Below are 24,972 nucleotides of genomic sequence, written 5' to 3' on the forward strand. Positions count from 1 at the left end.
TGCAAGAGGTTTTGGGTGTGTCTGGCTGTGGCAGCCATCTTTTCAATATTCAGTACTTTGTATTTTTAATATCTCTTCATTAGACAGTTATGAGTTTCAATGGGTGCCTAGATTGTAGGAAATGTCTCTCTTCACACTTCTCTGAGGGTGATTTGTTTGCTTCTCACCTTCACTTTGGAATGTGGCTTTGTATTTTTAAGCAGTTTCCTCTGTCTCAGTTCAAATTACAACATTTGTTCTTTTTAATTAATTTGTGGGAAGTGGGCATTAGTAGCATTTATTGCCCATTGCTAATTGCCCTCAAGAAGGTGGTGATGAACTGCCTTCATGAACTACACCAGCGACAGTGAAGGAACAGCAATGTATTTCCAAGTCAGGATGGTGAGTGGCTTGGAGAGGAATTTCCAGGTGGTGGTGTTCCCATGAGTCTGCGGCCCTTGTTCTTCTGGATGGTAGCAGCCGTGGTTTTGGAAGGTGCTATCTGAGGAGCCTTAGTGAGTTTCTGCAGTGCATCTTGTAGATCGTGCACACTGCTGCTATTGTTCGTCGGTGGAGGAGGGAATTAATGCTTGTCGGTGGAGTTCCAATTAAATGGGCTGCTTTGTCGTGGCTAGTGTCAAACGTCTTGATGTTATTTCAGCTGCACTCATCTGGGAAAGTGGAGAGCAGTCCATCACACTCCTGACTTGTGCCTTGCCGATGGCGGACAGGCTTTGGAGAGTCAGGAGAAAAGTTACTCGTTGCAGGAACCCCAGCCTCTGACCTGCTCTTGTAGACATGCTCATTGAAAGTGGAAAATAGACATTTTCAAAAATAATGGGCATAGCTTCATTACGACGCCAGGCCCGTTACCTTCACAGTCCTATTACAGTTAGGATGAGTTCCAACACTGCTTAGTCAAGTTCATAATGTACACCTCAGAGCAGAAGAAGAGCAGTTAGGTGAAAAGAGGAAACTGCCTCTTTTCAATTGACTACAGATTGGCACTGAAATTAGCACTGAAAAATTAATCAGCTCTTACATCCGATATGGGACAGGAGTGGAGGTCATAAAACGGCAATTAAAATGAAAAATATCTGTTGCAATGATTTCTGACAAAAGTTTGTTATCCACTTGGAGATAATCCAATGAATTTTGTTTTTACGTTAGATCTTCTATTGTGTAATCCTACATTAGTCTCTCTGGACGTTACCACATTCTAATATAAGCCTTTGACAGTGGGCTGAAAAGGAAATTGGATACAATGTACAAGGGACTTCTGATTTGCCCTGAGCCTGTTTTGTGCTTCGAGGACTGACCAAGTCCACCCTCCCAACGCATTTAAGCATCTTACTCCCAGACCTCTGTGAAATCCATCCTTTAAGCGGCTGCCACAGCTTGGGTCTGATGAATTGTTCTCTGGGTGTGGCATGTACCTATGACTTGACTTCATACTATAATGCAAGGTCAGTTGCTTTTCATATAATCATAGCATGCCCAGCACAGTGAAGAGACAGGCTATTCACAGCAACTTCTATAAGCCACACTGCTGCCTCAGGGGTGGAAATGGTTGCAGCAATATCAGGACACAGTTGTTGGGGAGAAGGGAGGTTCATTTTGTAAATAGGAAGTCATCATTTCTTGAGGAGTAGTGAGAGGACAGCTAAAAAAAGGATATGAAAAGAAAGACTTGCTTTTCACAACCATTTGTTGGCTATCCAATAGTTTGAGACGATGAGGTACTTCTGAAACATAATGCAGCATATGCAACAGTCAGTTTTGTGCACACCAAACGAATGAGATGATCGATAGCTTGAAATTCTTAGATATGCACATCACCAACAATCTGCCCTGGTCCACTCACGTCGACACTACAACCAAGAAAGCACAACAGCGCCGATATGTCTTCAGGAAACTAAGGAAATTCGGCATGTCCACATTGACTCTTACCAATTTTTACAGATGCGCCATAAAAAGCATCCTATTTGGTTGCATCACAGCCTGGTATGGCAACTGCTTGGCCCAAGACCCTAAGAAACTTCAGAGAGTCGTGAACACAGCCCAGTCCATCACACGAACCCGCCTCCCATCCATTGACTCTGTCTACACCTTCCGCTGCCTGGTTTCCCCAGCGGGCAGCATAATCAAAGACCCCTCCACCCGGGTTATTCTCTCTTCCATTGGGCAGGAGATACAAAAGTCTGAGAACACGCACGAACAGACTCAAAAACAGCTTCTTCCCCACTGTTACCAGACTCCTGAATGACCCTCTTGTGGACTGAACTGATCTCTCTATGCATCTTCTCTACTGAGTAGTACTACACTCTATGCTTCACCCAATGTCTATGTATTTAAATTGTGTATTTAACGTATGTCCTATGTTTCTCATGTATAGAACAATCTGCCTGGACTGTATGCACAACAATACTTTTCACTGTACCTTGGTATATGTGACAAAAAATCTAAATCAAATCAATTAATCACATCTCTGAAACAGTATTGTGATCATAATTATGGTTCACAGGTCCTAACGTGAATCAGGATAATCTGTTCATTTGTGATGTTGATTGAGGGATAAATATTGACAAGGACACTTAACTCCCCTGTTCCTCTTCAAAATAGTGCCATGGGATTATTTGCATCCACCTGAGCAAGCAAGTGAGGCCTCAATTTAATGTCTCACCTGAAAGACAGAACAATCCCTCAGCGCTGTGCTGCAGTGTCAGTCTTGGTTCTCATGCTCAAGTGAGTTAATGCCAGTCAACATTGCAATTGGATACATCATTTGGGCATTATCACACTGCTGTTCATGAGAGCTTGCTTGTGCACACCTTGGCTGCCACATTTCCTGCCTTCCAACAGAGATGATATTTTAAAGGTACCTAATTTGCTGTTAAGTGCTTTCTGACACCAAATGGTCATGGAAAGTGCTATATAAATGCAAGCTTTTCACTCTTTAATAACCTTGTGCAGCGCTGCTCACATGTGGCTTCTCGTGCAAACATTTATCTTACCGCCACAATCCAGGAGAAAGTCAACCATTTCAGGATCATTTTTTGCTGCGGCCACATGCAGTGGGGTCACACCGTAGTTATCAGGCTTGTTCACGTCAGCATTTCTCTCGATCAGAAACTTGGCAACATCAGGGTGCCATGTTCGGGCTGCCTATTGACAGAGATTTTGAGATGCAGTTAGGATTTTGAACAAGTTCCATTTTAATAACACTTAATGAGCCAACTTTCAGGGCAATCTAAATTCAAAACTTATCATGTCATCAATAGGTCTTTTCCTGCTACTAATATAACACTATGAAGGATTTAGATTGACTCACCGGGGAAAGGTTTGTCTGAAAATTTAACATGATTTGAAAGAGTAATGTATATTTTTTTAAGCATACAGTTCAATTCCCTGCATTATTGGAATGCCATAAGTGGCAGTGAAGGATGAGCACACAAGTCAGGGAGTCCATTAAAATTGTCCCGATTCTGGGATTCCTGACCCCATTGTGGGCTGATTTTTGGGTGGGCTGATTCGGGCCAAATGGATTCCTAACATGGCAGGCCCCATTGCAGAGATAGGCATGTTCCACATCTTTGCAATTACAGAATTTACAGTGCAGAAGGAGGCCATTCAGCCCATCAAGTATGCACCGTCTCTTGGAAAGAGCACCCTACATAAGCCCACGCCTCCACCCTATCCCCGTAACCCAGTAACCCCAGCTAACCTTTTTTTGGGGGGACACAAAGGGCAATTTATCATGGCCAATCCACCTAACCTGCACATCTTTGGACTGTGGGAGGAAACCGGAGCACCCGGAGGAAACACACGCAGACACTGGGAGAACGCAGAGACTCCGCACAGACAGTGACCCAAGCCGGGAATCGAACCTGGTACCCTGGAGCTATGAAGCAACTCTGCTAACCACTGTGCTACCGTGCTGCCCACAATAGCTCAGCTGGGATTTGAACCCGGGACCTCTCGAAAACCTTGAGACCAAAACACCCAAAGTGAGAATCATATCCCTGGAGACGGGCCAGGTTTGTAAAGAATCATGGTTCACAGCACCTCAGATGAGACACAAATCCTAGTCTGCACGACTAGGTTTCAGAAAGTCCTCCTCATGCCCCCATGCCAAGGTAAGGTTGCCCCCCCCCCCATCCCGATGAACCCTCATGCCCCCAATATCAAGCTATGGTCCTCCACCAACCCAGCTATGGCCCCTCATGGATCCTATGCTGAAGTATGACCAACTATACATTGTGTATAAGCAGTGAACCCTGTAGTGACAGTGGGATGCATAAAAAAACTTTTTAAAAGGTCTTGAATTCATTACATTTCATGTTAAAAAGTTATTTCACCTGGCAAAGAAAGTATCAATCGTCCAGATGCTTTAAAATATTAATGACAAAAACATCAGGCCCTTTAAATCACTCAAAGCTTTTTAAAAAAAACACATACTACTGTCACTATAGTGCTCAATGGTTCTATACAGTGTGTCGTGAGTCAGTAGCGTGTAAGTACCATAACTTGGCATTGGGGGAATGAGGGGACAATGGGCGGTGAGTGCAAGGGCATACAATGGTGTAGGGGCCATAAGTGGCCATGGGGGTTGGGCAGAGGGGCATGAGGTGGGATGGATGGGGTGAGAACTAGAGGGCCTTTCTATTTTTATTTTAACTGGGACAAAATCCCACAGGACAGAGGTGAACCTTTTGAACCTTGCAGGTCCTGTGGCTGCCTCTGACCTCTTTTTCAGAGAGGTGGGGGGGGGGGGGGTCTGAGCCACGTTGTTTTTCTGATTCTCTCATCGTCTTCATTGATGATAGAAATCCAGGCCATTGTGACAGTTTACATTGTAAGAGTTAAGTCAAAACTGATATAATATGCAAAGATGTATGTATTTCAAAACATTTCATTTAAATTGCACGCTATGACTGACTGCCGAGGCAATTTGTTTGATGTGCTTACATGAATGATAAAGAAGGGAAAGCTATCATTCTGCACCTTTAATAGATATGTTTACTAGTCAAGAATAGATTTTCCAAAATACTTGTAGAAGGTCAATTGTACACAATTATTGTTAACCACACTTTAATGGCGATAGACGGTGTTCCAACATTTTTTTGTTTGCTTTAGGATTGTTTTTTAACTACATATAAATGCAAGTTGTTATTGTCAGATGTCAAATATCAGTGAGCAAATGACAGTCAACATTTCCCTTGAGCAGAATCTATATCTATTAAATATTTATATCATGCAGGAATGGTGCCGCAATTAAAAATCTAGTCGTAATCATTAAATATAACACATGACTCGAGGCAAAAAAATGTCTTTGAAATTAATCATGCCATCGGGCTCACATTACCCCATGCAAAACGCCCTGTCCGTATCTGTCAGTAGCATTGATATCGGCTCCATTTTCCAGCATCGTATTTAAGCGCTCCAAATCAATCTAAAAACAAAAGGTTACAGATTAAAGGTTACAGTTCTGAACATTAATATTACCAGTAGGTCAACAGACTGAGGGAACAGATACTCATCACTCAAATGAGTGGAGACAACATTGAGTGGAGTGCTGCTTACTGCCTCTTGCCAATTCTGAATATTATAATTTCCCCACCTTTTTATGAATACTAATATTTGTATTAATATAGCACTCATAATGTTGAGCTGTGTATATGTGCTTCACACAGTTTAGATTACAGTACCATCCATTCTGCATCAACTACATACAGTAAACAGCTAGTACTGAAATGCCCAATTTTCTTTCCAACCGTTGTTATATCAGTGCAGTGCAGACACTTTGATCATTGAACAGATTATGATATTTATCTCTCATTTCATTTAGCAGCCATTATCCATTCCTACCCAGGAGCAACTCCGACACCCCCCAACAATTCCATATCAATAATCTCAGTTCCAACACATCGCTGCAGGATTTCCTCGTAGTGTCCAAGGCACAATTATCTTCAGCTGCTTCATCAATGACCTTACTGTGTTCGTAAAGTCAGAAGTGGGGAGGTTTGCTGGTGATTGCACAATGTTCAGCATCATTCAGGACTCCTTTGACATTGAAGCAGTCCATGCCCATATGCATCAAGACCTGGACAATATCAAGGCTTGGGCTGACAAGTGACAGCTAACATTCACAACACACAAGTGGCAGGCAATGACCATCTCCAACACATTTACAGAACGTGAACACACAACTGCAAGGCATCTGTGGCTTTGTTAAAACCTACCTTCGACCCCTCAGGTCGGATGACCCTAATGTACTACAGAGTGTACCATACTGTGTCTAATATTGGAGTCCACAACTACAATAATCCTTTTACCATGACATCCACCATCTACAAGGCACAAGTCAGGAGTGTGAGGGCATACTCTCCAGTTGTCTGCATGAATGCATCTCCAACAACACTCAAGAAGCTTGACACTATCCAAGACAAAGCAATCTGCTTCATTGGCTCCTATCCACAAATATTCACTCCCACCACCACTGCCATATCAACAGTTTGTACCATCTACAAGATGCACTGCAGCAACTCACCAAGCCTCCTTAGATAGCACCTTCCCATTACCGTTACCATATAGAAGACGAAGGGCAGTCAACACATGGGAACACTTTCTGCAAGTTCCACTCACGATCTTAATTTGGATATATATCACTGTTCCTTCACTGTTGCTGGGTCAAAATCCTGGAACTCCCTCACTAATAGCACAGTGGGTGCACCTACCCCACATGGACTACAGCGGTTGAAGAAGGCAGCTCGCCACATGGGCAATAAATGCTGGCCTAGCCAGCGGCTTCCACATCCCATGAAGGAATAATAAAATATATAAAAGGTTGCTCAAAGGTTCTTAGACATCATTTATTCACTGCACAACCAAGTCAATCAAAATGTATCAAATATGTTAGATAGGTCATATGGTTTCCAAAGTAGCAAGTGCAGTCCTTCCAAGTCAACTTGCTTGACACTGATAACTGTGGATGCGGGGAGGAAGTTCCTGCTTTGCAGAATAATTTTCCAAGTGACATTAATGTTGCATTATTAGATTAAAAATAAAACATGCTTCACTCATGCTTTATATATCCACATTGTGTGCATATGATCGAAAATTGAACTGGTTATTCATTGAAGATGCAAATGGATTAAATCTTTGGTTGGAACAGGAATAATTTTAGATTTATCTTTTTTGTGTGAATCTGGGGTCGTGGATCACACTGCGTAGTACTTTACCCACTGAACTACCAAGGTAACAAGGGAAAGATTCTTTTTAGGATCAGTGCTGGTGGGGAAGCTCCTTCATGACAATGCTGATATTGCCATAAAGCTAACAAGAATTGCACAAACCCACCCAGACTCCGAATACTGAATTAATTTGGATCAGGTGTGCTGTTGTGAATAAAGGAATTCACAAAAAGCAAATCAGTACAGAATACAAATCATAGCACACTAAAATCCGGGGTGGGAGGGGGGAGGGAGGAGCATGGAGTAGCTGATAATGTAATGGCATTGGGCAGACATTGCCTGAAGTATCAGGGTTTAGTTTCGCTCAACTGGGCTGGCCAATACAAATAAAGGGTGCAATTTTCCCACCACAGACCCGGCACAATGGGTGAACCATGGGAGAGCCCCAAATCGGGCTCCGCATCTGCTGCCCGGCGCAATCTGGATCACGCCCTCGCTAGGCATCATCCAGATAATGATATTTAAATAGGCCATATTCCCCCGGCGCCTGGGAGTCGTTAGCTGCGCCTGTGATGCTTCAACCAGGTGCTGTTAGCACTCGTTTCCACAATCATGGACCAGACGTGATGGTACCTTGGGGGGTCCTGCAGGCCATTAGAACCCCCCGGATGATCAGGGACAGACTAGTGTGGTACTCTGACTCTCCCACCCAAGATCTGTCAGAAATTTTCCCTGGAGTTCCAGTGGGATTGTCCTGCCTGTACTCACGTTCCAATGACAAAACCGAACTGACATGGACACAACAGCTAGAACTGACATGGGCGCTGCAGCTAAAACTGACATGGGCGCTGCAGCTAGAACTGACATGGACGCAACAGCTAAAACTGACATGGACACAACAGCTAGAACTGACATGGGTGCCGCAGCTAGAACTGACATGGGCGCTGCAGCTAGAACTGACATGGGCGCTGCAGCTAGAACTGACATGGGCGCTGCAGCTAGAACTGACATGGGCGCAACAGCTAGAACTGACATGGGCGCAACAGCTAGAACTGACATGGGCGCTGCAGCTAGAACTGACATGGACGCAACAGCTAAAACTGACATGGACGCAACAGCTAGAACTGACATGGGTGCCGCAGCTAGAACTGACATGGACGCAACAGCTAGAACTGACATGGGCGCCGCAGCTAAAACTGACATGGACGCAACAGCTAGAACTGACATGGACGCAACAGCTAAAACTGACATGGGCGCTGCAGCTAAAACTGACATGGGTGGGTGCAACAGCTAGAACTGACATGGGCGCTGCAGCTAAAACTGACATGGGCGCTGCAGCTAGAACTGACATGGGCGCAACAGCTAGAACAGACATGGGCGCAACAGCTAGAACTGACATGGGCGCTGCAGCTAGAACTGACATGGGCGCTGCAGCTAGAACTGACATGGACGCAACAGCTAGAACTGACATGGGCGCTGCAGCTAGAACTGACATGGACGCAACAGCTAAAACTGACATGGACGCAACAGCTAGAACTGACATGGACGCTGCAGCTAGAACTGACATGGACGCAACAGCTAGAACTGACATGGACGCAACAGCTAAAACTGACATGGACGCAACAGCTAGAACTGACATGGACGCTGCAGCTAGAACTGACATGGACGCAACAGCTAAAACTGACATGGACGCAACAGCTAGAACTGACATGGACGCTGCAGCTAGAACTGACATGGGCTCTGCAGCTAAAACTGACATGGGCGCGGCAGCTAGAACTGACATGGGCGCTGCAGCTAGAACTGACATGGCCGCTGCAGCTAGAACTGACATGGACGCAACAGCTAGAACTGACATGGGCGCTGCAGCTAGAACTGACATGGACGCTGCAGCTAGAACTGACATGGGCGCTGCAGCTAGAACTGACATGGACGCAACAGCTTGAACTGACATGGGCGCTGCAGCTAGAACTGACATGGGCGCTGCAGCTAGAACTGACATGGGCGCTGCAGCTAGAACTGACATGGGCGCTGCAGCTAGAACTGACATGGCCGCTGCAGCTAGAACTGACATGGGCGCTGCAGCTAGAACTGACATGGGCGCTGCAGCTAGAACTGACATGGACGCAACAGCTAAAACTGACATGGACACAACAGCTAGAACTGACATGGGCGCTGCAGCTAGAACTGACATGGACGCTGCAGCTAGAACTGACATGGACGCTGCAGCTAGAACTGACATGGACGCTGCAGCTAGAACTGACATGGACGCAACAGCTAGAACTGACATGGCCGCTGCAGCTAGAACTGATATGGACGCTGCAGCTAGAACTGACATGGACGCTGCAGCTAGAACTGACATGGACGCAACAGCTAGAACTGACATGGGCGCTGCAGCTAGAACTGACATGGGCGCTGCAGCTAGAACTGACATGGCCGCTGCAGCTAGAACTGACATGGGTGCGGCAGCTAGAACTGACACGGGCGCTGCAGCTAGAACTGACATGGGCGCCACAGCTAGAACTGACATGGGCGCTGCAGCTAGAACTGACATGGGCGCTGCAGCTAGAACTGACATGGGTGCTGCAGCTAGAACTGACATGGGCGCTGCAGCTAGAACTGACATGGGCGCTGCAGCTAGAACTGACATGGACGCTGCAGCTAGAACTGACATGGGCGCGGCAGCTAGAACTGACATGGGTGCGGCAGCTAGAACTGACATGGGCGCAACAGCTAGAACTGACATGGGCGCTGCAGCTAGAACTGACATGGACGCAACAGCTAGAACTGACATGGACACCAGCTAGAACTGACATGGGCGCTGCAGCTAGAACTGACATGGGTGCTGCAGCTAGAACTGACATGGGCGCTGCAGCTAGAACTGACATGGGCGCTGCAGCTAAAACTGACATGGGTGCAACAGCTAAAACTGACATGGGTGCGGCAGCTAGAACTGACATGGGCGCTGCAGCTAGAACTGACATGGACGCAACAGCTAGAACTGACATGGACACAACAGCTAGAACTGACATGGGCGCTGCAGCTAGAACTGACATGGGCGCTGCAGCTAAAACTGACATGGGTGCAACAGCTAAAACTGACATGGGTGCGGCAGCTAGAACTGACATGGGCGCAACAGCTAGAACTGACATGGGTGCCACAGCTAGAACTGACATGGGCGCTGCACCTAGAACTGACATGGGCGTGGCAGCTGAAACTGACATGGGTGCAACAGCTAGAACTGACATGGGCGCTGCAGCTAGAACTGACATGGGTGCAACAGCTAGAACTGACATGGGTGCAACAGCTAGAACTGACATGGGCGCTGCAGCTAGAACTGACATGGACGCTGCAGCTAGAACTGACATGGGTGCAACAGCTAGAACTGACATGGGCGCAACAGCTAGAACTGACATGGGTGCAACAGCTAGAACTGACATGGGTGCAACAGCTAGAACTGACATGGGCGCTGCAGCTAGAACTGACATGGACGCTGCAGCTAGAACTGACATGGGTGCAACAGCTAGAACTGACATGGGCGCCACAGCTAGAACTGACATAGGCGCCACAGCTAGAACTGACATGGGCGCCACAGCTAGAACTGACATGGGTGCAACAGCTAGAACTGACATGGGCGCTGCAGCTAGAACTGACATAGGCGCCACAGCTAGAACTGACATGGACGCCACAGCTAGAACTGACATAGGCGCCACAGCTAGAACTGACATGGGTGCCGCAGCTAGAACTGACATGGACACAACAGCTAGAACTGACATGGGCGCTGCAGCTAGAACTGACATGGACGCAACAGCTAAAACTGACATGGACACAACAGCTAGAACTGACATGGGTGCCGCAGCTAGAACTGACATGGACGCAACAGCTAGAACTGACATAGGCGCCGCAGCTAAAACTGACATGGACGCAACAGCTAGAACTGACATGGACGCAACAGCTAAAACTGACATGGGCGCTGCAGCTAAAACTGACATGGGTGGGTGCAACAGCTAGAACTGACATGGGCGCTGCAGCTAAAACTGACATGGGCGCTGCAGCTGGAACTGACATGGGCGCAACAGCTAGAACTGACATGGGCGCAACAGCTAGAACTGACATGGGCGCAACAGCTAGAACTGACATGGGCGCTGCAGCTAGAACTGACATGGACGCAACAGCTAAAACTGACATGGACGCAACAGCTAGAACTGACATGGGTGCCGCAGCTAGAACTGACATGGACGCAACAGCTAGAACTGACATGGGCGCCGCAGCTAAAACTGACATGGACGCAACAGCTAGAACTGACATGGACGCAACAGCTAAAACTGACATGGGCGCTGCAGCTAAAACTGACATGGGCGCTGCAGCTAAAACTGACATGGGTGGGTGCAACAGCTAGAACTGACATGGGCGCTGCAGCTAGAACTGACATGGGCGCTGCAGCTAGAACTGACATGGGCGCAACAGCTAGAACAGACATGGGCGCAGCAGCTAGAACTGACATGGGCGCTGCAGCTAGAACTGACATGGGCGCTGCAGCTAGAACTGACATGGACGCAACAGCTAGAACTGACATGGGCGCTGCAGCTAGAACTGACATGGACGCAACAGCTAGAACTGACATGGGTGCTGCAGCTAGAACTGACATGGGCGCTGCAGCTAAACCTGACATGGACGCAACAGCTAAAACTGACATGGGCGCTGCAGCTAAAACTGACATGGACGCAACAGCTAGAACTGACATGGGTGCTGCAGCTATAACTGACATGGGTGCAACAGCTAGAACTGACATGGACGCAACAGCTAGAACTGACATGGACGCAACAACTAGAACTGACATGGACGCCACAGCTAGAACTGACATGGGTGCTGGAGCTAGAACTGACATGGGCACTGCAGCTAGAACTGACATGGGCACGGCAGCTAAAACTGACATGGGTGCAACAGCTAGAACTGACATGGGTGCAACAGCTAGAACTGACATGGACGCAACAGCTAGAACTGACATGGGCGCTGCAGCTAGAACTGACATGGGTGCAACAGCTAGAACTGACATGGGCACTGCAGCTAGAGCTGGCATGGGCGCTGCAGCTAGAACTGACATGGGTGCAACAGCTAGAACTGACATGGACGCAACAGCTAGATCTGACATGGGCGCTGCAGCTAGAACTGACATGGGTGCAACAGCTAGAACTGACATGGGCGCTGCAGCTAAAACTGACATGGACGCAACAGCTAGAACTGACATGGGCGCTGCAGCTAAAACTGACATGGGCGCTGCAGCTAAAACTGACATGGGTGCAACAGCTAGAACTGACATGGACGCTGCAGCTAGAACTGACATGGGCTCTGCAGCTAAAACTGACATGGGCGCGGCAGCTAGAACTGACATGGGCGCTGCAGCTAGAACTGACATGGCCGCTGCAGCTAGAACTGACATGGACGCAACAGCTAGAACTGACATGGGCGCTGCAGCTAGAACTGACATGGACGCTGCAGCTAGAACTGACATGGGTGCTGCAGCTAGAACTGACATGGGCGCTGCAGCTAGAACTGACATGGGCGCTGCAGCTAGAACTGACATGGGCGCTGCAGCTAGAACTGACATGGACGCTGCAGCTAGAACTGACATGGACGCAACAGCTAGAACTGACATGGCCGCTGCAGCTAGAACTGACATGGACGCAACAGCTAGAACTGACATGGGCGCTGCAGCTAGAACTGACATGGACGCTGCAGCTAGAACTGACATGGGTGCTGCAGCTAGAACTGACATGGGCGCTGCAGCTAGAACTGACATGGGCGCTGCAGCTAGAACTGACATGGGCGCTGCAGCTAGAACTGACATGGACGCTGCAGCTAGAACTGACATGGACGCAACAGCTAGAACTGACATGGGCGCTGCAGCTAGAACTGACATGGACGCTGCAGCTAGAACTGACATGGGCGCTGCAGCTAGAACTGACATGGGCGCTGCAGCTAGAACTGACATGGACGCTGCAGCTAGAACTGACATGGACGCAACAGCTAGAACTGACATGGGCGCTGCAGCTAGAACTGACATGGGCGCTGCAGCTAGAACTGACATGGCCGCTGCAGCTAGAACTGACATGGGCGCTGCAGCTAGAACTGACATGGGCGCTGCAGCTAGAACTGACATGGACGCAACAGCTAAAACTGACATGGACACAACAGCTAGAACTGACATGGGCGCTGCAGCTAGAACTGACATGGACGCTGCAGCTAGAACTGACATGGACGCTGCAGCTAGAACTGACATGGACGCTGCAGCTAGAACTGACATGGACGCAACAGCTAGAACTGACATGGCCGCTGCAGCTAGAACTGATATGGACGCTGCAGCTAGAACTGACATGGACGCTGCAGCTAGAACTGACATGGACGCAACAGCTAGAACTGACATGGGCGCTGCAGCTAGAACTGACATGGGCGCTGCAGCTAGAACTGACATGGGCGCTGCAGCTAGAACTGACATGGGCGCTGCAGCTAGAACTGACATGGGCGCTGCAGCTAGAACTGACATGGGTGCTGCAGCTAGAACTGACATGGGCGCTGCAGCTAGAACTGACATGGACGCTGCAGCTAGAACTGACATGGGCGCGGCAGCTAGAACTGACATGGGTGCGGCAGCTAGAACTGACATGGGCGCAACAGCTAGAACTGACATGGGCGCAACAGCTAGAACTGACATGGGCGCTGCAGCTAGAACTGACATGGACGCAACAGCTAGAACTGACATGGGCGCTGCAGCTAGAACTGACATGGACGCAACAGCTAGAACTGACATGGACACCAGCTAGAACTGACATGGGCGCTGCAGCTAGAACTGACATGGGTGCTGCAGCTAGAACTGACATGGGCGCTGCAGCTAGAACTGACATGGGCGCTGCAGCTAAAACTGACATGGGTGCAACAGCTAAAACTGACATGGGTGCGGCAGCTAGAACTGACATGGGCGCTGCAGCTAGAACTGACATGGACGCAACAGCTAGAACTGACATGGACACAACAGCTAGAACTGACATGGGCGCTGCAGCTAGAACTGACATGGGCGCTGCAGCTAAAACTGACATGGGTGCAACAGCTAAAACTGACATGGGTGCGGCAGCTAGAACTGACATGGGCGCAACAGCTAGAACTGACATGGGTGCCACAGCTAGAACTGACATGGGCGCTGCACCTAGAACTGACATGGGCGCGGCAGCTGAAACTGACATGGGTGCAACAGCTAGAACTGACATGGGCGCTGCAGCTAGAACTGACATGGGCGCTGCAGCTAAAACTGACATGGGTGCAACAGCTAGAACTGACATGGGTGCAACAGCTAGAACTGACATGGGCGCCACAGCTAGAACTGACATAGGCGCCACAGCTAGAACTGACATGGGCGCCACAGCTAGAACTGACATGGGTGCAACAGCTAGAACTGACATGGGCGCTGCAGCTAGAACTGACATAGGCGCCACAGCTAGAACTGACATGGGCGCCACAGCTAGAACTGACACAGGCGCCACAGCTAGAACTGACATGGGCGCTGCAGCTAAAACTGACATGGGTGCAACAGCTAGAACTGACATGGGCGCCACAGCTAGAACTAACATGGGCGCTGCAGCTAGAACTGACATGGGCGCCACAGCTAGAACTGACATGAGCACTGCAGCTAGAACTGACATGGATGCAACAGCTAGAACTGACATGGGCGCCACAGCTAGAACTGACATGGGCGCCACAGCTAGAACTGACATGGGCGCTGCTGCTAGAACTGACATGGGCGCTGCAGCTAAAACTGACATGGGTGCAACAGCTAGTGTCATGTTATCTGTTGCTCATGCATGATGCCCGAAGATGCGGGGGTACCAAATATACAGAGATCCACCTCTTACCTTGTTTTACTTAAGCATGCTCGATTTGGATACTTTTTCAAGCATCACGGTAAAGGAGTCAGCAGCAAGAAATTAACACTTTAACACGAGTTGCTTTGGAAAAAATGCAGATCGATTCTATAAGATTTTCCAATACGTTACATCAAATTATTTTCCGAACCAAAGTAAAGGAATAAATTACCTGACTATCATTGCCTCTCTTTGATGCTATGATGAAATACTGAAGGAAGGCTGTGGTGGGGGAAGTACTGGTACTTTGGTTCTGACTGCTTGTCCCTGGAGGTTGATTCGATGTCACGACTTGCTGTCCTGCATCTGTAATCCTTTTCAAGCCAATATAGGTGGCAGAATCTGTGGTCTCTGTTAACAGAATTATGAGATTAACAGAGATTGCCATGATCATTGGCATCTACCTGACTTCGGTGATGCTAGACTAAAAAATAATATCTGAAAAAATATACTTTTAAGGGCACTTTAAGTGAAATGGGAAGCATGTATTTCATATTAGAAATAAAAGGAACATAACATAAAAGACATTTCCTGTCATTTTAATGCAGGAATTTATATGGAGACATTAGTACAGTCCCCACTACTTAGAGTGGCCACATTTAAAGCAGGCATTTGCTAACCAAAAGGCAATATTATATCATTAAGGTCAATTTCAATAATTTCAAAGTTGTCGGTTGTGGTAACTTAACGGTTTGTACAGCAACGGCAGCTGTCCTTACCCACTAGTTAGCGCTGCCTTAGGTTAGGTTAGCTGAATGCAAGGACAAAGATAAGTGAGTAAATAAGTAAATAAAACCTTGTTAATGTTCAATTAATAATCATGGACTGAAGGCCTCAAAATCCTCTTTAAATGGTGCGGGATTATAGTTTGTATTGCAAAGGTGGATGCAACTGGACAAAATGTCATTAAACAGATGGAACATTCTTCTTATACTATAATCAGGCTGGCACGTTATACGGACGCATAAGGGGCAAATGTGTTCACATGATTATGCCTGTTATAAGCTGTGGGGACTGTATTACCAATATATTCATGGAAGGGACATAAAAGGAGCAATTTTACCATTTGCATCACTGATTGGAAACTTCATTCACCAAGAGCACACATTAGAAATTGGAAATATTCAAAGACATAGACATAGATACACACATATTAGAAATTCTCAGTTCATTGTATGCAGGCCACCAAAGATCCCATTCCCCATTTTCCTGTTGTCCGTTTCCATGGGCCCATAAAACAACCAAATTATCTCCATGAGGTACACTTCAAATTCCATCCCCAAAAAGAGAGGCGAGACTGTTGCTAATGTTTTCGAGGCTCCACAATCAGAGGAATAGCACCCGAGGCCAGGGTGAAAGCGAATGTTACTCTGATATTGGATAAAGGAGCTGTATATTGGCGAACATAAAACCTGCACCAAATAAGGAAGTAAGAAATAGGAGCAGGAGGAGGCAATTCAGCCCTTCAAGCCCACTCCACCATTCAATGAGGTGATGGCTGATCTTCGATTTCAACCCCATTTTATGGCACTACCTCCATATCCCTTGATGTTTTTAATATTTAGAAATCTATCAATCTCAGTCTTGAACGTGGAGTTGCCACCAGCCAGTTTCTGTGGCGTGATTATTATTTCAAGCAGACTTTTCATATTGTTCATTTAAAACTAGCAACTTAACCCTGGATTTCTGTAGATTCAGTGGCTCATTTAACTGATTTATTTTCATCTGCTATTGTGGAGTTTGCAATAAAATACCGAAAAACCAAACCAAACTTTTCCAGTGCCTGGGGACCTGCGCCCCCCCCCCCCCCCCCCCAAGTCTGATCCGCCATTCGTGGCTGATCTGCCTCAGCACAATTTTCCCATTCGTTTCCTCTGTCTCACAATTCTTCAAGACACCAAAAATCTACCGATCTCAGCCTCAAGCATATTCAACGAACGAGCATGGCCAACTTTCTTTGGAAAGAATTCCAAAGCTTCACAACCTCCTGAGTGAAGAAATTTCTCCTACTCTCAGTCCTAAATGATGATGCCTTATTCTGACACTGTGCCCCCATGTTTTAGATTTCCCAACCAAGGAAATCAACCTACCTATGTCTACCATGACCTGACCCTTCAGAATTGTATATGTTTCAAAGTGATCTACTCTAATTCTTCTAAAATTCATAGCGTACAGGCCCAATTTACTTAGCCACTCATCGTAGGATAGTCCTCTCATCCCAGGAACCAACCTAGTGAACCGTTGCTGCAACTTCTCCAAACCAAATACATTGGGCGGGATTCTCTGGTCCCTGACGCCGAAATCGCGTACGGCCAGAGAATCCCCGTTGGCGGCGATATCGGTGGCGCCGCTTTTGCATTGCGCCGCCCCCTCCATAACAGCGTTCTGGCAGAGTACACCGCACGCCATCTGGACGGCCTCAGGCCATTACCTGAGGACCCCCCCCAATGCTCCACCCCCGATGGGCCGAGTTCCCAACAGCGTCGGTCGCGTGTGGTAATTCTTTTTCAGGAACTCGGCGTGGCGGCTGTGGACTAAGTCCTGACCCATCACAGTCGGGGGGAGGCAGGGGCGATCCGCGGGGAGGGGGGCTTTGGTGGGGGCTGGAGGCACTAGTGGGGGGTGGTCCCGGGGTGGCGAGCCTAGCCAAAGGGGGTCACTATTTGGCAGGCCGGATCCGTACGCGGCAGGCGCCATGTTGCACGGCGCAGCCACTGCAGGCCTCCTCTGTGCGCTTACGCAGCCTCGGATCCGGCCATTCTCCGGCCGTATCGGCAGCTAGACCCGGGTGTTCTACGCTGCCTGCCTGCTAGCCCCCCTCCAGATGGAGGATCGGTGGCCTTTTTGCACCGTTGTTCCTTGGACACCCTGACACATGGCTCTGATGCCTTTCCCCAGGCCTTCCAGCACGGCAGCCCCCGTTCAGTGTTGGCCTGGGTACCACACATTGTCAGCACCATCTCCTGCACCTGAAGGCAGCTGGATTCCTCCAGCTGTACCTGCAGGCGCTGGAAAATTGCCAACACCCCTTCCTGTAATTTCTGCCTGTCTGCTGTATCTGCACCAGTGATGGGATCAGACTTTCCAGATGTGCAACATCTGTCTGGATGACAGTAGTTCACTGCGAATGGCATCCCTCCGATTGTCTGCTCCCTGGGGAGTCCTTGCCTCCACCTGATGTGCTGCAGCATGTGTGTGATGCTCGCCAGAGGTTGATCACTAACATAATCCACCGAGGTGATCGTTTCTGTGATGGTGGATGGTGCTGGTTAAAGCAATAACAAAATGTTGGTGTCTTCGCCAGAGTGGTGCTCCAGGGTGTGCTGAGGATCTGAGAAACACCAGAATTCACCTAATTATTCTCGTCCCATGGACAAGACCCACTGACACTGCCAACCCAGGGCCAACACCCTGTGGTGATGCTGGTAGGACCCTCAGAGGGGGGGGGAAGGAAAGCTGTGGTGGTGGGAAGGAGTGAAAGGCTAGGGGGAAGGTGGAATAAAGGACTAAGGGACAGGGGACGTGGAATGAAGGCCTGAGGGACAGGGAAGGGGTGAGAGGTTTAGGGAAGGGGGATTCTGTGCAGTGTGGGGGAATGATTTTGTGGGTGGGGGGAAAGAGGTGGGACAGGGAGGCAGAGTTGCCGATGGCCACGCATTCACGCCGCTGTCAAGGTACCGGAGCATGGCATTCCACTTAGTACCCGGCGCCAACATTTTCAGTTAATGTTGAATTCTCCGGCCGATCATATCTCATGATTCCGGCGGGACTGAACGGAAAATCCCCCCCAAGGGCTTTCCGAAAGTCCACAAACAACATGTTCATTGTAATTCTCTAATGTCCAAATAAGTCACCCCCTCAATGAACTCTTTCACATTTGCTCTTTTCTGAAATCAGTATTGGCTGATGTTAATTCTCTTCACTTTAGGGGTGCGATTCAGCAGCCTCGTCGCACCTGACTTGGTGTTGGGACGAGGCTGTCGAATCGCGCGGGAGTCCTGAACCCTGCAAGTTTGCTCATTTTACACCCTGTCCGATTTTTGATTCCACAGAAAGACATTGGTAACAATAATATTTGCTTACTTGAAATGTGTCACTTCATAGAGTGACACAATGCAGAAGGAGGCCATTCAGCCCATCGAGTCTGCATCGATCCTCTGAGATTGCGGCCCGGCCTATTGCCCCCACTCCCCCCCCCCGGTCCATCCCCATAACCCCACCTAACCTTTGGACACCACGGTCAATTTCAGCATGGCCAATCCACCTAATCTGCACATCTTTGAACTGTGGGAGGAAACCGGAGCACCCGGGAGGAAATCCACACAGACACAGGGAGAATGTGCAAACTCCACATGGTCACCCAAGACCAGAATTGTACCCGGGTCCCTGGCATAGTGAGGCAGTAGCGCTAACCAAATGCCAGATATAATTCAGAAGGACCTTACCCAATGGTGGATAGAACTTCGCTACCAGATATCTCTGGTTGCTCAGCAGTATCAGTCTGCTTTCCCCCAACTTGCTGTGAAAATTAAAGAATTTGACCATTCCTCAGTAAATTTAAGGTCACATTACCGAGCTCAGCATCCGTTTTAAATGGTATATGTTTATGTCGAACCCGTCGTTTTCGCACATAGTCCTTCCACTTGTCTTCTGCATCGTCCTCATTCCCTGGTATGGTCACAACCAGCGTGCTTTTTTGTGCTTCCTGTAGAGAAATATTCAAAATGTGTTGAATATCTTTCGAACGAAAATCATATGGATTTTCCTGCAAGGACTGAGTTAACAAAAGATAGCAATCAATAGTCAAATATAACTCTGATGTTAGCAGTGAAAAACATCAGAGTACACAGCACCATTTAGCACAGCCTTGTTGCTCTTTTTCACAAGTTCTCTCCTCCTGTTGTGAGACCACTGAATCATTGCAAGTTGCGCTCACACACAGATACACAAACAGACACACACACACATGATTAATTGGATAATACTCTGGCTTAATTTCCTCTCTCCTAGCAATTGTTGGATGAGTATAGCTGTAACAACCCTCAAGAAGCTCAACACTGACTTCCGGGTGCGGCGATGACCAGCTGAGTCGCACGTTTCGGCAGCTCCCGGTGTAACGGACTTTTGGGCTCTTAATAAGAGCCCCAACGGCAATTTTAACGGCTAAAAGTACTGTGTGGTGAACCAGAAGGGAATCCCCCCTGGATACGGATGGAAAAAGGAGAGGAAGGTGGCCGGATTGCGGTGGATCCTTTAGATCAGCGGCAAGGAAGGCAAGCAAAAACCAAGATGGCGTCGGAAGGTGGCAGTTTAATATGGGGCCCTGAACAACACGGGTTTTTGAAACGCTGCGTGGAAGAACTCAAAAAGGAAATGAAGAAGGAGCTGTTGGCCCCGATATTACAGGCGATCGAAGGGCTAAAGGAGGAGCAAAAGACCCAGGAGCGGGAGCTTCGGGTCGTGAAGGCAAAGGCTGCCGAGAATGAGGACGACATACAGGGCCTGGTGGTGAAGACGGAGATGCACGAGGCACATCAGAAACGATGTGTGGAAAGGTTGGAGGCGCTGGAGAACAACGCGAGGAGGAACAACCTAAAGATTCTTGGCCTTCCTGAAGGTGCGGAGGGAGCGGACGTCGGGGCATATGTGAGCACGATGCTGCACTCGTTAATGGGAGCGGAGGCCCCGGCGGGTCCGTTGGAGGTGGAGGGAGCATACCGAGTGATGGCGCGAGGACCGAGAGCAGGAGAAATTCCTAGAGCCATAGTGGTGAGATTCCTCCGTTTTAAGGACAGAGAGATGGTCCTTAGATGGGCAAAGAAAACTCGGAGCGGTAAGTGGGAGAACGCGGTGATTCGCGTATACCGGGACTGGAGTGCGGAGGTGGCGAGAAGGAGGGCGAGCTTTAATCGGGCCAAGGCGGTGCTTCGATAAAATTCGGAATGCTGCAACCGGCAAGACTGTGGGTCACATATCAAGGGAGGCACCACTACTTTGAGACGGCGGATGAGGCGTGGACTTTTATCGTGGAAGAAAAATTGGAATGAGCGGGTTTTTTTAAAAAAAGAACGTTTGAAACAAAGTGGTGGGGCGAGTATGGGGGGCGAAGAAGGGGGGAAAGAGGAGTTTTATGTTATTAATCCTGCGATGTGGTAACTTTTCTCTCTTCCACAGGAGGTGGTGGGGGGAGGAAAGGAGGTGGAAGAGATGGGGCGTTGGCCATTGGGGGCGGGGCCAAGGGGGAAGCGCGGGCTCGGTTCCCGCGCTATGATAATCATGGCGGGAATAGGGAAGCAGGAAGGAGGGGGCATCGCACGGTGCGAGCCGAGGTCACGGGGGGAAGCCGAGGTCGGCCAGAGTTTGCTGACTTCTGGGAGCAACATGGGGGGTGTAACTACGCTAGTGGGGGATCTAGCGGGGGGGGTGGGAGGGGGGAATTATTGGGCTGCTGCTGCTGGGGCGAGGGGGGAGCTGGTATGGGGTGGGATGGGCGGGGGGGGCACCGCCTGGGGGGGACACAGCTGCGTGGGAACCGGGTGAGGAGCTGGAAAAAGGGGATGGCTAATCGACAAGGGGGGGGGGGTAAAAAGCCCCCCAACCCGGCTGATCACGTGGAACGTGAGAGGGCTGAACGGGCCGATAAAGAGGGCACAGGTACTCGCACACCTTAAGAAACTTAAGGCAGACGTGGTTATGTTACAGGAAACGCACTTGAAACTGATAGACCAGGTGAGACTACGCAAAGGTTGGGTGGGGCAGGTGTTCCATTCGGGGCTAGATGCGAAAAACAGGGGGGTGGCTATATTAGTGGGGAAGCGGGTAATGTTTGAGGCAAAGACTATAGTGGCGGATAGCGGGGGCAGATACGTGATGGTGAGTGGCAAACTACAGGGGGAGACGGTGGTTTTGGTAAACGTATATGCCCCGAACTGGGATGATGCCAATTTTATGAGGCGTATGCTAGGACGCATCCCGGACCTAGAGGTGGGAAAGTTGGTAATGGGGGGAGATTTCAATACGGTGTTGGAACCAGGGCTGGACAGGTCGAGGTCCAGGACTGGAAGGAGGCCGGCAGCAGCCAAGGTGCTTAAAGATTTTATGGAGCAGATGGGAGGAGTAGACCCGTGGAGATTTAGCAGACCTAGGAGTAAGGAGTTTTCGTTTTTCTCCTATGTCCACAAAGTCTATTCGCGAATAGACTTTTTTGTTTTGGAAAGGGCGTTGATCCCGAAGGTGAGGGGAACGGAGTATACGGCTATAGCCATTTCGGATCACGCTCCACATTGGGTGGACTTAGAGATAGGGGAGGAAACAGAAGGGCGCCCACCCTGGAGAATGGACATGGGACTAATGGCAGATGAGGGGGTGTGTCTAAGGGTGAGGGGGTGCATTGAAAAGTACTTGGAACTCAATGACAATGGGGAGGTCCAGGTGGGAGTGGTCTGGGAGGCGCTGAAGGCAGTAGTTAGAGGGGAGCTGATATCAATAAGGGCACATAAAGGAAAGCAGGAGAGTAAGGAACGGGAGCGGTTGCTGCAAGAACTTCTGAGGGTGGACAGGCAATATGCGGAGGCACCGGAGGAGGGACTGTGCAGGGAAAGGCAAAGGCTACACGTCGAATTTGACTTGCTGACAACGGGTACTGCAGAGGCACAGTGGAGGAAGGCACAGGGTGTACAGTACGAATATGGGGAGAAGGTGAGCAGGTTGCTGGCCCACCAATTGAGGAAAAGGGGAGCAGCGAGGGAAATAGGGGGAGTGAGGGATGAGGAAGGAGAGATGGAGCGGGGAGCGGAGAGAGTGAATGGAGTGTTCAAGGCATTTTATAAAAAATTATACGAAGCTCAACCCCCGGATGGGAGGGAAAGAATGATGGGCTTTCTGGACCGGCTGGAATTTCCCAAGGTGGAGGAGCAGGAAAGGGTGGGACTGGGAGCACAGATTGAAATAGAGGAAGTAGTGAAAGGAATTAGGAGCATGTAGGCGGGGAAGGCTCCGGGACCGGATGGATTCCCAGTTGAATTTTACAGGAAATATGTGGACTTGCTCGCCCCGCTACTGATGAGGACCTTTAATGAGGCAAAGGAAAGGGGACAGCTGCCCCCGACTATGTCTGAGGCAACGATATCGCTTCTCCTAAAGAAGGAAAAGGACCCGCTGCAATGCGGGTCCTATAGACCTATTTCCCTCCTAAATGTAGACGCTAAGATTCTGGCCAAGGTAATGGCAATGAGGATAGAGGATTGTGTCCCGAGGGTGGTCCATGAGGACCAAACTAGGTTTGTGAAGGGGAGACAGCTGAATACGAATATACGGAGGCTGCTAGGGGTAATGATGATGCCCCCACCAGAGGGGGAAGCGGAGATAGTGGTGGCGATGGATGCCGAGAAAGCATTTGATAGAGTGGAGTGGGATTATTTGTGGGAGGTGCTGAGGAGATTTGGTTTTGGAGATGAGTATGTTGGATGGGTGCAGCTGTTGTATAGGGCCCCAGTGGCGAGTGTGGTCACGAATGGACGGGGATCTGCATACTTTCGGCTCCATAGAGGGACAAGGCAGGGATGCCCTCTGTCCCCATTACTGTTTGCACTGGCGATTGAGCCCCTGGCAATAGCATTGAGGGGTGCCAAGAAGTGGAGGGGAGTACTCAGAGGAGGAGAAGAACACCGGGTATCTCTGTATGCGGATGATTTGTTGTTATATGTAGCGGACCCGGCGGAGGGGATGCCAGAGATAATGCGGACACTTCGGGAGTTTGGAGAATTCTCAGGATATAAACTGAACATGGGGAAAAGTGAGTTGTTTGTGGTGCATCCAGGGGAGCAGAGCAGAGAAATAGAGGACTTTCCGCTGAGGAAGGTAACAAGGGACTTTTGTTACTTGGGGATCCAGATAGCCAAGAATTGGGGTACATTGCAAAGGTTAAATTTAACGCGATTGGTGGAACAAATGGAGAAGGACTTCAAGAGATGGGACATGGTATCCCTGTCACTGGCAGGGAGGGTGCAGACAGTTAAAATGGTAGTCCTCCCGAGATTCCTCTTTGTGTTTCAGTGCCTCCCGGTGGTGATCACGAAGGCTTTTTTCAAAAGGATCGAAAAGAGTATCATGAGTTTTGTGTGGGCCGGGAAGACCCCGAGAGTGAGGAAGGGATTCTTACAGCGTAGTAGGGATAGGGGGGGGCTGGCACTACCGAGCCTAAGTGAGTACTACTGGGCCGCCAATATCTCAATGGTGAGTAAGTGGATGGGGGAAGAGGAGGGAGCGGCGTGGAAGAGATTGGAGAGGGTGTCCTGTAGGGGGACTAGCCTACAAGCTATGGTGACAGCCCCATTGCCGTTCTCACTGAAGAAATACACCACAAGCCCGGTGGTGGTGGCGACTTTGAAAATTTGGGGACAGTGGAGACGGCATAGGGGAAAGACGGGAGCCTTGGTGGGGTCCCCGATAAGAAACAACCATAGGTTTGCCCCGGGGAGAATGGATGGGGGATTTGGAATATGGCAAAGAGCAGGAGTAACGCAACTGAAAGATCTGTTTGTGGATGGGAAGTTCGCAAGTCTGGGAGCGCTGACCGAGAAATATGGGTTGCCCCAAGGGAATGCATTCCGGTATATGCAACTGAGGGCTTTTGCGAGGCAGCAGGTGAGGGAATTCCTGCAGCTCCCGACGCATGAGGTGCAGGACAGAGTAATCTCAAAGACATGGGTGGGGGACGGTAAGGTGTCAGATATATATAGGGAAATGAGGGACGAGGGGGAGATTATGGTAGATGAGCTGAAAGGGAAATGGGAAGAAGAGCTGGGGGAGGAGATCAAGGAGGGGCTGTGGGCAGATGCTCTAAGCAGGGTAAACTCGTCGTCCTCGTGTGCCAGGCTAAGCCTGATTCA

The 24,972-nt window shown here is 49.2% G+C and overlaps 1 protein-coding gene across 1 annotated transcript in view; it reads right to left on the reverse strand.

Annotated features, from left to right (window-relative positions):
• The window catches only part of LOC140385165 (uncharacterized), a 126,017-nt gene that overhangs the window by 82,472 nt on the left and 18,573 nt on the right, over positions 1-24,972 (reverse strand). Inside the window, exons 3-6 of the mRNA XM_072467028.1 lie at positions 19,655-19,787; positions 15,255-15,433; positions 5,345-5,431; positions 2,994-3,144 (exon numbers count right to left, since the gene is read on the reverse strand). Coding sequence (XP_072323129.1) covers positions 2,994-3,144; positions 5,345-5,431; positions 15,255-15,433; positions 19,655-19,787 — 550 coding nt within the window. The remainder of the gene's footprint in view (positions 1-2,993; positions 3,145-5,344; positions 5,432-15,254; positions 15,434-19,654; positions 19,788-24,972) is intronic.

Source organism: Scyliorhinus torazame, chromosome 11 (genome assembly GCF_047496885.1).
Source record: "Scyliorhinus torazame isolate Kashiwa2021f chromosome 11, sScyTor2.1, whole genome shotgun sequence".
Lineage (NCBI taxonomy): Eukaryota > Metazoa > Chordata > Chondrichthyes > Carcharhiniformes > Scyliorhinidae > Scyliorhinus > Scyliorhinus torazame.